General features: G+C 37.7%; 1 protein-coding gene and 1 long non-coding RNA gene across 2 annotated transcripts; one reads left to right on the forward strand and one right to left on the reverse strand.

Moving 5' to 3' along the window:
• The first annotated feature begins 56 nt into the window (after positions 1 to 56).
• Positions 57 to 12993, forward strand: LOC146519801 (uncharacterized). Its single transcript, XR_014873587.1, has 3 exons — positions 57 to 170; positions 401 to 593; positions 8406 to 12993. It is a non-coding gene; the product is annotated as an uncharacterized LOC146519801 (long non-coding RNA).
• On the reverse strand, positions 1650 to 4159 carry igfals (insulin-like growth factor binding protein, acid labile subunit). The gene is made up of 2 exons (XM_085155895.1): positions 4026 to 4159; positions 1650 to 3888 (listed from the first exon to the last, which is right to left on the reverse strand). Exons 1-2 carry the CDS (start codon positions 4042 to 4044, stop codon positions 2147 to 2149), a joined length of 1761 nt encoding a protein of 586 aa, XP_085012021.1. The 5' UTR covers positions 4045 to 4159; the 3' UTR covers positions 1650 to 2146.
• Positions 12994 to 14423: the final 1430 nt, after the last annotated feature.

Genomic DNA, 14423 nt, shown 5'->3' on the forward strand with positions numbered 1-14423 from the left:
GGTACTTCTTGGTTACCATTGGAAACGAGAAGCTTCACAACAGTGTTGCCTTCAAATGCTGCCAGAAATTCCCACACTGAAACGCGAAAGTTTCGCGAAAATGTGAAAGCAAACAAGTACTAAATTGGCATAGTGTTCCAAAGCTGTGTTGTGTGTGTGTGTTAGGGCAGGTAAGCTCACCAAGATGTAACTTTTCTAAATACAGGGAAATGTTCTTTTTATGCTGGCTAACACTCTTTTATGATTTTTTAAACAGGAATTTTCCTAGTTTGCTAGCTACCGTGCTAAAATTGCTTAAAGTTATAGTTTTCACACAGCTGAATAAACGTCAAACAGAAAATCTATTAAACAGAAGTCTGAGATGATCGAAAATTTACGCCAGTGTCCTGTTATATTTTAGACAGAAAGGAGCAGACGGTTGAGTTTATTTAACTCCACCGAGACATCTGATGACGCAAAACTGAAGGCTAGACCGTCCAATTTCACAGCCGTTCACTTCCAGCCTACCGGGACTTCGGAGGACCCGGCCCACGTAGACCGCGAAGGCCGGGTCCTCAGGTGGATGCAGCCTATGAATTTGGACACCCCTGCAGGTGCTGTGCATAGCCAAACTCATACTATACCTACTATTTAAAGGCCTACTGCCCTGAAGGAGACTTATAATTCTATTTAAGTTTAGAATATACTATTAAAAACTCAACAAACACCAATTTAAACTTTTGTACATTAAGAAAAACATATAGCATAGCAATGAAAAGGGGATTAGTAACTAATTTCACATGAGTAGTCTTGGAAGGCTGTTGCCATGTCAACATAGTATGATTGGTAGTGTGGTACAGTTCCCTAAGTCCCGAACCCAAGGCTAACTCTAGTGTCACAACTGCTATGGGCAAGCAAAGATCAGGTAATCGGTGTACTGACTGCTTTAATGAATACTGCAAGAAATGTAATATACCTTTATGAAAATTTAAATTTGATTGCTTCTTAGTATATTTTGAACTTAATCTGAATTATCAGACTCCTCAAGGGTAATATGCATGCTTACAAAGTAGGGCTCAAAACACATATTTAACAGAATTATTTTCTCAATTATTTAGAATACCATTTTGAAACTCCAGAATTTTGTTCTATTTAGATTAGACTACCTACTGACAGATCGTTTGCATGGTACAATGTCATATTTGATCAAACCAACATGACATTCATGTGTTATTGTAAAATGCAACTATATGCAGTTCTGAAACTGTCACTATGTATTTTTATTGTGTGTGCTCAAATTTAGGATTTTACAGGATTGCTTGTTTTTTTTTTTTTACTAATTTTAACTAACCAATACTCAGACATTTTTGATGCATTTGTTCCAAATTACAGATCCTGTTTCATTTTTGTGGTAAACCAGGCCAGTGAAAATGCCAGGATTTAATCTGTGAAAGTTTTTGAGCTATTCATGTTCAAACATTTCTTCAAATTTCAAAGGCCCATGATGATGGTGATGATAATTATTAATATTATTATTTTACTTTGCTTGAAATTTCTGCAATTAAAGTACTGTCAGGCCTTATCATAATGTTAATACATTCTGTGTTAAAGTTAAGTTATCTGTGTTACGATCATTTTATAACTATTTTAGCAAAAGTAAATGAACCACATTTGCACATTTGAAATGTTTTATTAAATATCTCAGGCAAACTCATATCCATATGAAGCACTTCAGCAAAGGTAATACAAATTGAGCTCTTCACATTCCATCATGCTCTCTAATACTAACATAAGTTGATGTGTCACAAAGCATTGTGAAGTTGCTGCATCACATTTTGTTTTTCCTAGTGTTGACAATCTGCCAACGGTCATCACATTCAACCACAACCACATATTTAACATAACTAATGAAGCAAAAGGAATATTGGTTTTCATGGGATTTCCTTTGAAGAGAATCCAGATATGTTTAGAAACAAATAGCATTTTCTGTAAAAGCATGTGATGGTAGGAGCTTATCTGTTAATAGCTATATAAGAACATGAAACACATTTCAGTATTGCAGTTTTGATGTTCAAATCAAACTTAAGTAATTTACAATGTTGAAATGCTAATGCTGATAGCAGAATTTTAACCAACTAGCTCCATAAAACTGTCTTTGTAGTGCAGCTTAGCAGTTTTGGAAGTGTTCACCGTCCACATCCCGTAAGTCCTGACCTGCTAGGCGAGGTGGGCTGGTGCATGTGATGTTGTTGTATATGGTGATTGTTGTATCAGGCTCTTCACCTTCTGCGTGGGTCTCCACTAGCCGAGGAATCACCTGTGACTTCCTCAACGCGTAGTTTCTAAGTGGGAGGGTGCTGCAGTCACATTTCCACCTGTTTCCAGACAGTAATAGTTTTTCTATATTATCAGAGAAGTCTGGGACCCAGCTTGTTAAGGCATTATCTCTCAAGTCTAGGTAGCGCAGCCTTGGAAGAATCTGCCTTGTGCCATTTTGCAAAAACTGTCTACACTCATTGTTGGACAACAGCAAGTACTCCAAATTCTTGAGGCCAGAGAATGTATGGGTGGTGAGAGCACCCAGCTTGTTGGAACTCAGATCTAGTCCCGATAGGCCTACCATATCCACAAAACTCTGGTGTTCCACAACAGAAATATTGTTGCGTTGCAGAAATAGCCTCCTTAAACCAGACAGTCCTCTGAAAGCTTGAGTTGTTATCTTAGTTAAGCAGCCTCTGTCCAGATGTAGGCTGTGAAGCCTTGGCAGACCTTTGAACATTTGGTCTGGTAGAGTGCGGAAGCAGCTTCCAGAAAGGTTAATGACAGCCACATGAGAGAGGCCTGTGAAAGCCCCCACGTGTGCTTCCTGCACTTGATTGTGTTCTAGTTCTAGGACCTCTAGATGGCCAAGATCTTCGAAGATCCTATCCCCCAGAGTTCTAATCCTGTTGTAACTCAGTCTTAGTTCTTCTAGGTACTGCAGATCACGGAAAGTTCTGGGCCTAATTCCAGTGATAGAGTTGTGAGAAAGGCGAAGTACATGGAGATTGTGCAGGCCAAGGAAGGTGTCATCATGTAGAGAAATCACTTTATTGTTTGTCAGATCCAGCCATCTAAGTGACTTCATGCCTGCAAAAGCTCTGGGGACCACTGTTAAAATCTGATTCTGTCCCAGGTAAAGCTTTTGCAGTTTAGTTAGTTTAAGAAACACGTTGGCTTTGATCACCTTCAGGTAATTTCCTGTCAAATCTAACTCTTTGAGCTCACCAAGGTTTTGAAAGAGCTGTGGCTGCAAGTAAGCAAGTCTGTTTCCTGCGAGTATCAGCTCTCGCAGACCTTGCAGGTCATGGAAAGCTGTCTCAGGTAAGACCGTTAATGAGTTCCAACCTAGGTTAAGAAGCCACATTTGTGAGAGTCCTGCAAACAGTCTTTCCTCAATGCGACTGAGTTGGTTGTTATGCAGACTAAGTGAAGCAAGGTTGGGCGTATTCTGGAAGACTGTACCTGGTAATACCCGGAGGCGATTCCGCTCAAGGTGAATATGTGCTAGCGACCCAAGGCCCTTGAAAGCCTGAGGGTCAATAGTCGTCAGCTGGCCATTCTGAAGATTTAAAAAGTCCAGATTGGTCAAATCCCGAAAAGCTGCGGCTGGGAGCGATGTAAACCGGTTGCCATCCAGCCAGAGAGAATAAGTGGATGGTGGCATGTCAGTTGGTACTTGTGTGACGTTGCGAGAACTGCAGTACATGTTGAGCTCCGAGATGAAATCATCGTATTGACAGGTGCACACCTTAGAGCAGGGAATGGGATCTTCAGCCACCTTCTCTGTAGCTGCTGTGTCCGACTGTGGAAACACCAGTGATGTTCCCAGTATCCAGACTACCATCAGAGCAGTGATCTGCATACTAGCTGTGAAGAGAATATTAACATGTAAATATAAAAATGTAATACATAAATTCATTATAGAATGCAATATATGGTTAAGAAATAAGAAATAAACATTAAATTATAAAATTGTTAATAGTTAAAGGCCAGAAAAGATTTACCTTGAGTTTCAGAGGTCATGATTTAAGGCAGACAACCTGTGTAATAGTGAATGGCTGATCCTTGTGCAACTGTATGCTGAATGAAAAGTCCACCAAGCCCCCAAGCTTCTTCTTTTTTTTTTTTTTGGTCAGGTCCACTTTTTCTGCACCATTAACCCATTCATTTCCATCAGAGTTGTTAGTAAGTACATTTATTCATGTACTTTTTCTTAGAATTTTCAGTTGGGCTTTCTAAACCTTTCTTCCCAGCATCAATACTGATAATTTCAGTGGCATAATAATAGCATAATAATAACAAAGTCTGCAAAATGAGAATATTTTAGACTTTCCATTCCTCTCTGCGGCTTTTGCTGTGCTGAAATTTGTCTTTTTATGTATCTCATTTCTTTGTAAGGTTTCTCAAATATTGTCAGCCCAGGTGGCTGTCAGAGTCATGCCACTGAGTGCATTTACTGTAGATTTTAACTGAGATAAAGTGTTAAAGAGATAAGATTACCCACTGAGCCATTGACTGAATTTATGAAGTTTTTCAGTTTTTTGGGGGTTTTTTTTCCTGCTTATAGGTAACCCATTATTAAAGGAACATTTGTCTAAGGATAAACTGACTGAAAATATATTTCACTTCCAAACTTAAACTTGGAAGCATACATCATATTAAATATGCAATAACATTTTGTCATCTGTTATTGAACAATACTTTTGGAACAAAGCTGTTATATTTGAAAAAATTAAGATGTATGTGTTTTGACAAAAGCTGCATGTGACATAGAAACTGACAGCCGTGCCAGAAATGCTTCATTCACAGAGTTCATAATGTCGGATGGGGTCAGTTCCAGAGGTCAATTTCCTTATCAATGACTGTAATGACTAACTTTGTGTTTGCTCTTTTTCCCCATATCAGAGATCTTTAGAGAATCATGCTAAAGCTCTGAAGGCCAACCTAGATAGTACTGTGTGCTTACTCATTCATTTGATTTAATTTAATTGGGTGATTTTCCAACACTGAATTTTTAACAATATGAAGAAACATTATATTACATATATAGTGACTATTTGCTAAATCTTGTCCACTGCTGCATTCCACAAATAGGCAAAATATTATCTGTTAAGAAGTGTACGTGATGTGCAGCACAGCCTTCTTCAGTTGCTGATAATTACATCTGGCAGATTTATACGTTAATATCAGTGATAGTTATGTTTATTCCAGCATTCATCTAAATCAGATGGAGCTTGGTGTGTGTATTGTAGTCTTAATGCATTCCACATTTCTCATATGAAAGGATCATGTGTGCTGACTGAAACCTTTGTCATGCCTGCAACTCTGATAAAGGCTGCAGAGTGTACTGAGATAAACAGAATTAAAATGTTCTCTTGCCAGTAGAGAGCACTGCTGGTTTTCTGTTTCATCTTGGTCAAACATCACTGTCTTCATCTGTGGAAGCCTTTCCTATACTAATCAAAATGGTTAATGCTTAATAGAGTATGAGCAGCAGTGATAAGCAGATCTATGGATTTTGCTGTGTCTTTCTAGGCTTCACTAGATCAACTGTGGAAAGCAGCTTTCTCGTTCTGAAGTCAGTTTCTTTCTTTTTTTTTTTCTTTTAAATGACATGAATAGAAAAAAAAACTTGGAGAATGGCTACTGCAGCGAGCTGTTCTTTGATTTTTGCATCCCTGACAAACACCTCTGATTGGCTCCTTCTGTGGCATACACAGAGGTTTCCAGCTTGGTCGGTTGCTATGAGCTCACTTGGTGGAGGAGAGGCATCTTAATAGTGAGCGGGAAAGCCTGTCGCTGTGGTTGTAGTATTTTGACTGGTCTTTGTCTTGTTTAAGGAAGAATAATTTTCTCAAATAACTCTATATACATTTTGTTTTACTTGTTTAGCAGCAGAGAAATTGCCTAGAAAGCAAGAAGTCAATCTAAATTAAGCAGCTGGATGCTGATCAGAGTTAAAACTAATATTAATTCTGCTACTCTGCCAATAATTGAGATTGCCAGTTAGAGAGATAACGTATTAGAGCACATACACCGTAGCTAATGAACACACAGGGTTATCCTGCTGCAGCTATGTTAGGCCTGTTTAACTTAGACTTTTGTAATCATTATCTGGATACAGAAATCATACAAGTTTAAACTGAACTGGGTTTTCAGGGATTTTTATTAGGTTTTACTGTTTTGGAAATATATACTATACTACATTGCCTGTCCATCTATCTGTCTATTGTACATCATTAACAGTAAAACACATACATCTAGTCACTCTCATCCCATCCAATGACCTACACTTTTTCAACATCACAGTAAAAAACAATTAAACATGTCTATTTAGCAAGTGAAGATGAAAATTTGTTGCCGTGCTTGCTAAAGTGATTATGACTCAGACTTTAGTACTTTGTTTTTTCTCTGTGTTTTTTTGTTTAATTGGCTGGTATTCAATTCACAGTCCAAGCTGATTCACCTTTGAAACCACACAACTTATCTTGTTGTCTTTTCAAACATAAAACGCTATGTGACAAGTCAACACTAAAAAGACTGTGTGCGGTATTAACTGCTTCATTTTAGAAAAGCAATGACAGACAAAAACCACCAGGATTCTAAAACGAGTCTAAGAGAAGTACATAAAATCCAGCTGAATGTAGTAACTTCGGTAAAGAAATAGCTCCATCAAAAGAAGAAGAAGAAAACAAGCTGTAAAACCAAAGATTACTCCTCCTGTGCTGCTGTAGTGGGCCTCAGGACATGAATAATGTTGGACCCTCCTGCTGCTCTCATCTGTTGCACATAACACAGTGGAAAACAGCCAAAAGGAGCACTTTTCTGTGCTCTGTTGCTGTAACAGGGAAATAACTTTTTACTACCAAAAAAAGGTTAAATAATTGATCTCTTTTCTTATTCTTATAATCTGCTATTAGTGAAGTGGAGAGACTTTAGTGACCCAAATTGTTTGATTTGTCTCTGATTAAAGTTGGAACGACACATCACGATAATACATAAAACATATATAAGAGCTTCATATGGAGTGACAGTCAACACTGCCATCCTCTGGTCGATTGTTGCACTCCTCCCTTTACATTTTAAAAACAAATTAATAAAAGAGAAACGTGTTTTGTCTGAGTTTTAATCATTGTTCAGTTGCCTTTGGTTCAGTACTGCTCTGCAAGTGCTGCCACCTCACCCTTTGACAGTAAAAAGACCCTCAACACCCCTGCAGTGGCTATTAATAACACCCAGGGCTCACAGTCAACTTGCTGCTTTCAAGGAGGAAAGAGAATTCAATGACTTAGTGTCCACATCTGGAATCTGCTGGAACTGGCCATTGTTTGGTAATTGACTGTGATGATGTGACCAAATTATGCAGCTGATGACCCAGATTTGATTTCTATTGTAACATTGTAACCGTTGGATGTGTGCTGCCATAGCCAATCGAATACCTATCTATGCTTTTTTACATGCTGCCTGTTACAAAAATATACTTTGTTCCCATATATTTAGTTTAAGATAACACACTCTGACATATATAAAATTGTATTTTTGCACCAACAAGGTGATTTCTAAAGAGCTATTTGCTGAAAAGTATCAGACCTAAATGAATGTGTACAGCAGATGAACAATATCTGAAGATTATGTCCATAGAAATAGAAATGATCACGCAAGAAACCTGACACATGACGTGAGAGATGAATCACAGGCTTTAGCTGATCCATCTAATGTCAAGGGTGGCTGTCAAGAAGCCATCCTTAAGGAAGGGAAATGAAACAAAAGTTGATGTATACCAGATTAGACGAGGCTGAGACTGAAAATCGGGGGTAAGAGGTCTTATAGAGTCATGAATCCAAATGAGGTTTTTGGTTAGAACTGTTGTCAATATGTACAAGATGTGACAAGTATATTTTATCTAACATTATAATGAATGCCTTGCAGTAAACCTTGGCTAGCAGACCTCGAGTACTTAAAGATTTATTGCTGCAAAAGCTTTTATTTAAATGCTTTTGCATATCTACACAAACAAGATGTTTATCACAGAATGTCAAAGCACACCTGACCATGAGCTACTTTTTACTTGTGCACAATAGGTCACCACACACGATACCTCTGCATGTTTGATTTGGCTGTTTTGTTTTTTGTTTTTTCTTGTTTTTTACACCGGATGCCCTTCTATTTCTATTTATTAAAGAAAAAAATGTTTTGCAGTGACAGACAAGAATCCTGACAAGGTGAAAAAATAGTTTGGCTACTTCAGGGTTAAATTGATTTTATAGTAAACTGCTATCACACATGTTAATTTATATATCGTCAAAGAAAAAGCTCTGAATTGAAATGAAACTCCATTGAAACGCTCTCATTTTTTCCCCCTCACTGTCATCCTGCCCATTTAGCTATGCTCAGGGGATCCAGGATGAAACTGAAACACCTAGACAATGTCAGCAGAAGAAGACAGGTGAGAGAGACACAACCAAACACTAATGTCTGTGTGAATTAGGCAACTGGGAAGAGACCTGGATCTCATTGAGAGGAGGGAAGAAAAGCAGCTCCTGAATCCCTGTAGAAATGCAGATAATCTGAAGCTTCATTTAGGTCTCTCATTCATTTTTTTCTTCATTTATACTTTTTTTTTTATCTTCACATGAGTAAATGCAACTTCATGTGAACAGCGTAACCCAAAAATGGAAATATAAAGGTATATTAGCTATTTTATATATTACTAATAAAGCTACATATCAAACATTATAAGGACTTCGTAATAACCTCCCTTTCAAATGCATTGGTGAATGCTGTTTGAAGGGTGTGGATTTGATTTGCAGTGGGTTCACTTGTAGTGTGGTCCAATTTTGGAGGCCTGTGGGCCAGACGCAGGTGGAGCAACATTAATAATGACATATCATTGATCTCCTTTGTCTAATGTTAGTTGTCGGCTCGTCTGCAATTTCGGCATGCTTCCTAAAATTTGGATTTGAAAAGTTGCCGCAGACCCGATCTTGACTGTTTTTTTTCTACATGCTATATTAATGGAGAGTGTCTTCTGGTAGTTTATCTTCATTTTTTTGAGGAGACAGTTCCCTAAAAGTGCCAAAACTTTACCTTTACTCAGCAACTTTAGCAGCGTGTTTGTGCATGTCACATCAGTTCTCCAAATGAGAGTGAAATTGGTGCCTTTCAAAGCTTTCTGCCAGAATCAAACAATTTCCTGTACTGAATCCTTGAAAAGAATTCTACATTCTTATCTTCATACTTCTTAACAACAAAAACTCTTTACACTGTCTCTCTTGTTCAGGTCCTCATCGCTATTGTGACATTTACTATATCTTTGGACCTGTCACACTACAGTAAGAAACCTTCACGCGTGGCAGTTTCCTTCTTTCAGTTGGTCCTGCAAACTTTCCTGACATGCCTTTTTATTTAATCTTCAATAAGAATCTTGAGATACTTCAGCGGTCGTCTTACGGTTTATACACAATATATATTCCTGAAGTGGTAAAACACATAAGATGCTTTTCTATCTACTCCTGTCTTTGTACGTAGGTCAAGTCAAAAATGTGTGTCAGGGCAAGATGATAGAACTGGTTTTGTGTTAGCAGTCTGTAGCCCGCAGCTCCTGCTCTACATTTAAGGCAGTAGAGTGTATAAATGTGGATAGAAGTGTAGGTCAATAATAAAAAAAAAAATAACACTGTGCCTATGGGACAATGGAAATATTTTAATAGTTCCTTTTCTTAGACAGCTTATAGCACATAGATATCACTTTGGCTTTATCATACAGCCATGAGAGGGCTTTAAAGGGTAAAAGGCAAGATTCTACATTGTTTGCCAATCCATTGCACAGCTAAAACAAAGAGATAGGCAACCAGTTCACACTCACAACGGTGGACAACTTAGAATCACCAGTTAAACTAACCCCATCAATTGCATACTTTGGGACTGCAGGAAGAGTCTGGAGTACCCAGAGAGAAGCCATGCAGGCACAGTGAAGGCTCCAACAACCCAGTGCATTTGAACAGAAGACTTTCTTGTTGTGATACAGCTGTGCAGCATGCTAATCATTTCAGAGTGAATATACTCACTCTTAGTATGCCCTTCTTGAAACAAAGCAACCATAACGGCCCATTGATTTGAACTTTTTTCAGGCCCCAAAATAGTGGCACCTCATCAAATAAACAGGTTAATTCCAAAACAATCCATTACTACTTTATTTATAACTTTAATAACTGGGCCTCAGCAGTTGAATTGCCTAATGTCTAGATAAAGAGATGTTATTCTAGGATTACTGGGAAAAACTAAGAGCATCTCAAAGCAGTTTAAATTGGTAAAAACCCGCAGCATGCGCTTCTTTTTCTTCAGATTTACTTTACAGTCAGAATTCCTTACAGACAGTGGATAAATGAATTATTAACTAGTCCAACAGTAGTTTCACTGCAGAAGAGCTCGTTTTAGCTGACAACATGGGTTCTGTTTCTGCCTTTTGAATTCTGCCAACTGCTATGCTCCTCTGGAGAAATATAAAGCTGCTTTTTCCCGTCTTGTTTTATTTGGGCTGTAATTTTCTAGTTTTGTTTCTCTCCTGAAAGAGAATTGTTACTGTAATGGGCTGCTGTCACTTATTGTTAATGAGCAGTGTAGGGACACGGTTTTTCTCCTTCTTATTTCATATGCATGCAGTGAAATATCTTTGTTTTGTTTTGGGTTTTTTTAACTCTTAGAGAGAACTATAGGGAATTAAAATATGAATTATCATCAAAATAAATTCCCTTTCTAAGTGTTAGTTCTAACTTCGATAGAAGTTGGCTGATATGTTATTTTGTTTGTTTGTTTTTTAATTTTGCTCTAAGGGTGGCCTGCTACATTTCAAAATAAAGTCAAGAATTTTATAGTGCTGGGTCTATTATGTGACTTTGCTGCTTAACCATCACAGAGGACTTTTGTGAGGCTGCCAAAGCAAAGGTGAGAAACCTTTCATGGAACGGGTGTGAAAGAAAGAAATGAGATAAGAGGTGAAGCCTGTCTCCGAGCACAAAAAGACCTAAAAATTATATGCCATGTCTGCAACCCGAATGAACTGCCACCAGTAAATGGAAAAAAGATCAGCTGGCACAGAAATATAGGAAATTAAATTAATACATCATATGACATTTTTAAGTCCATACTATTAAGCTGAAGAGGACTTTGCAGAAATGGGGTACATATCATTGCTAGCTTTGTCAGTGTGTTAAAGTGATGGCAGTATGTCAGTTTAGACATAAATGACATGAGTGGCTTTTGCATTACTGTAACTGCCTGCTTCATTTAGGCATTCATTTACATTGTCATTAGATTGAACAGTACATGAAATGGCATTTAATTAATGAGGTTAGATATTTGAGAGGTATGATATTTTGTGAGCAACTCATAAAGACACACAAGATGTCTTTGCAGGTGACAGAAAAGCTTTGTATGTATATATGTTAATGGGCCGCGTGCAATTCAGAATTGAGTTGTGTTGAAGGTAGTATGTCAAATTATTGGAAAGTTTCAATTTTAGTACAAGCGGAAAAGTAAACCATGAAATAAAACACAATAGCATGTGGCCTTGGCTGATTTTACAGAATTCGTGATGGCGTGTACTCCACCTCTTGCTCAGTGTTAGCTAAAAAAAGAAGGTTCCAACCCCTCTACAACCCTTGTTGGAATAATGGTTAAGAAAATGGATCGATGAAAGCCTTGATTGAGCTTGCAGAATAATTTGGGAGCCGGTTTAATTGTCTTGTGAACCAAAGGGTTCGCAAGCATTCATTTTCACTGATATTATTAAGCTGCAGAGGACTTTGAAATTCATCATCTTGCTCTCAGTTGTCACTCCCCTCTCTGTGACATTTCTTGATTAACTAAGCACTCCGCAGAGGATCAGACACATTTTCAAGTGCTCTAAGTTTATGTACTTTTACATTTACTCTCATTTTACACAATTGCTAGATTCATACTTTGCAATTTATTATTAAGTACGCAATTAGGGTAGATTGCTTCCAAAGGACTTCATTTTGTTTTTTGTTTTTTGTTTTTTAAGTGTCGTGGGTACATTCAAGGAGAGATTTCAGAAATAAAATGTAGATGCTTAAAAATTTCTGTGCTTACAGCTAAAGTACAAAAGGGTATTGTTAGACATGGCTGAGCAGAAATAGAGGGACTTTTAAAGTCCAAGCTTCTTTTTGTGTCTCTTTTACCTTTACAGCAATAACGCGGCTCGTTTAAAGTGCACCCAAACTGAGGAACAACTCAAGCTCAGAAGTAACAAACTATAAAAAAAAATTATATGTTCTTTATATTGTAAGGTAGACCCTACAATAAAAGGAATCTGTCTGTAAAAGGATTCCAAAAGGATCTGGAGTGGTTTGGCAGTTCCTGGGTCCAAACCAGGTCCAAGGATAAGCAAGGTTTGAAGGACAGGTGGGGAAACAAACGATCAAATATAAATCTTAAAGCTGTAATATTTTTAAACTTACTTTCCTTAGAATTTCATATGTGACTTGGGACCAACACGCAAACAACACAGGAGGTCCAGGTGTACTTATCTCACAGTCACACGTATGCTTTCCTTTGGATTGACTGAAATCTCTTAGTAGATGACAAGCAAGAACATTCACTAAAATACTGGAGTAAAGAAAAAGCATTCTGGTCTTTGAGGATTAAAGAACTAAAACGGTTCTTGTCTTGTAAGTCTCTGTAGGACAAACTAAAAAGGCTGATAGCAAACTGTATTTAAATCTTCATGAAAGCACAACACAAGTATGCATTTATAATACAGTTAGTTCCATATTTAGTGAAATCTTAACTTTTAGGTAAATTAATGAATTTACAATTATTACGTTCACACTGATATCATTATATTATCTTTTATGCACAAAAAACATAAACAGCAGCACTCACCGTTATGATTGAATCAAATCTTCAGTGTGCAGGAATACAACACCCAAAATTTGGTAGAGGAGCTGAAATAAAGCAACTTTCATTAATAAGGTAAAACACTATGAACCCAAGTTATCACAAACTCCAAAGGTTTTGCATTGCTTCTCTGAGGTAATCAGAGTATCTCAACTGTGCCTATCCCCAAAATAACACAATGACCTTTCTTTTGACTTGAGCTAGAGGAAAAGACTTCCCTGTGTCTCTGTCTGCTGTCTAGGCATCTCTCAGAGGAGTTCCACATTCCTAATCTCTGTGTACCTCCCTTCAGAAAGTCTCAGATTGTGCTGTTTCATTTGCTCCACAACAATCTAGGCTAAGTTGCTTTGCAATTGGAAATTTCTTTCTTGTTTAACGTCTAGCTTGGCTGCAGCACAGCTGAATGTGTTGTGATCTTTTCTGGCCTTTCTCAATTAACACAGCTGCCTTTTCATTAGAAATGCTGCATGACTTCTTTGCATTAAGAAATTGTCATGAGAACAATACTCCAGTAAATATCTACTGGTATTATAATGCTCTTTAAACTGAACCTATAAATACTTAACTATAGTGTAGCATATTTCAAAATGCCTCAGCCCTCCAGGTACATCAAACCAAAGAACACCTTGACTGTATAGCTGTTGCTTTAAAAAACACCAATTGTATTCATTTAAATGCCCCAAGTGCATTTTTCCTGTAAATACATAAATCTCCCACATTTCCTCACTTTACGACTCATAAAAGGTAGTTATCAGCTGTTTTTTTTTAAATAAGCATCAGCTCATATTGAATGCATCTGCAGCAGAATATGCAGCCTGTTCACTTTGTCATGTCAGTGACTATGAAATCTCGACAGCTTGTCATCTGAAGCTTCTCACTGGGCTCCTATTTTTATTGCAGTCACAAGGAAAAAAAACTGGCACAGTCCCTCTCTGTTTACTGCGCGCATAAAAGATATGTATGACTGCATGTATGTCCTCATGCATGTAATTGTTATGGGAACCGATTCTGCAGTCAGAAGTCAAATCAACTGAGTAATTGAATAAGACATGTTAAACTTCCCTTTAGTCCAGCAATGCACATTTCATGAACCCCAAGAATTGTATCACTAGTGTGGAAGCAGAGAGGACTTACACAATCCATTCATTGTATAATTGCATTCTTCTAATTGCGTCTTTTGTCTGCTGCTGAAGTCACACAGAGCACCTGAGTAAGTCTGTTTCAAACCATCAGTCAACTGTTCTATTAGCCTGTTGTTGGTGAGCTTGATGATAAGGTTGAAAATTATCACATGAGAAGAGGGTCTTAGTCAAGATTCTGCGAGTATGCTAGTGTGACCTTAGATACTAACAGTTACTAATCAGCTAGTCTAAAAGTACTTATTCTGAACGTTGCCTGCTGATGTCACTATCCTGAACAGTAATATCAGATAAGCTTTACTGATGCATTCATTGAGTTGCCACTGACCTTTTTTTTAGGATACT

This window comes from Neolamprologus multifasciatus, chromosome 4, assembly GCF_963576455.1.
Source record: "Neolamprologus multifasciatus chromosome 4, fNeoMul1.2, whole genome shotgun sequence".
In the NCBI taxonomy this organism is placed as follows: domain Eukaryota; kingdom Metazoa; phylum Chordata; class Actinopteri; order Cichliformes; family Cichlidae; genus Neolamprologus; species Neolamprologus multifasciatus.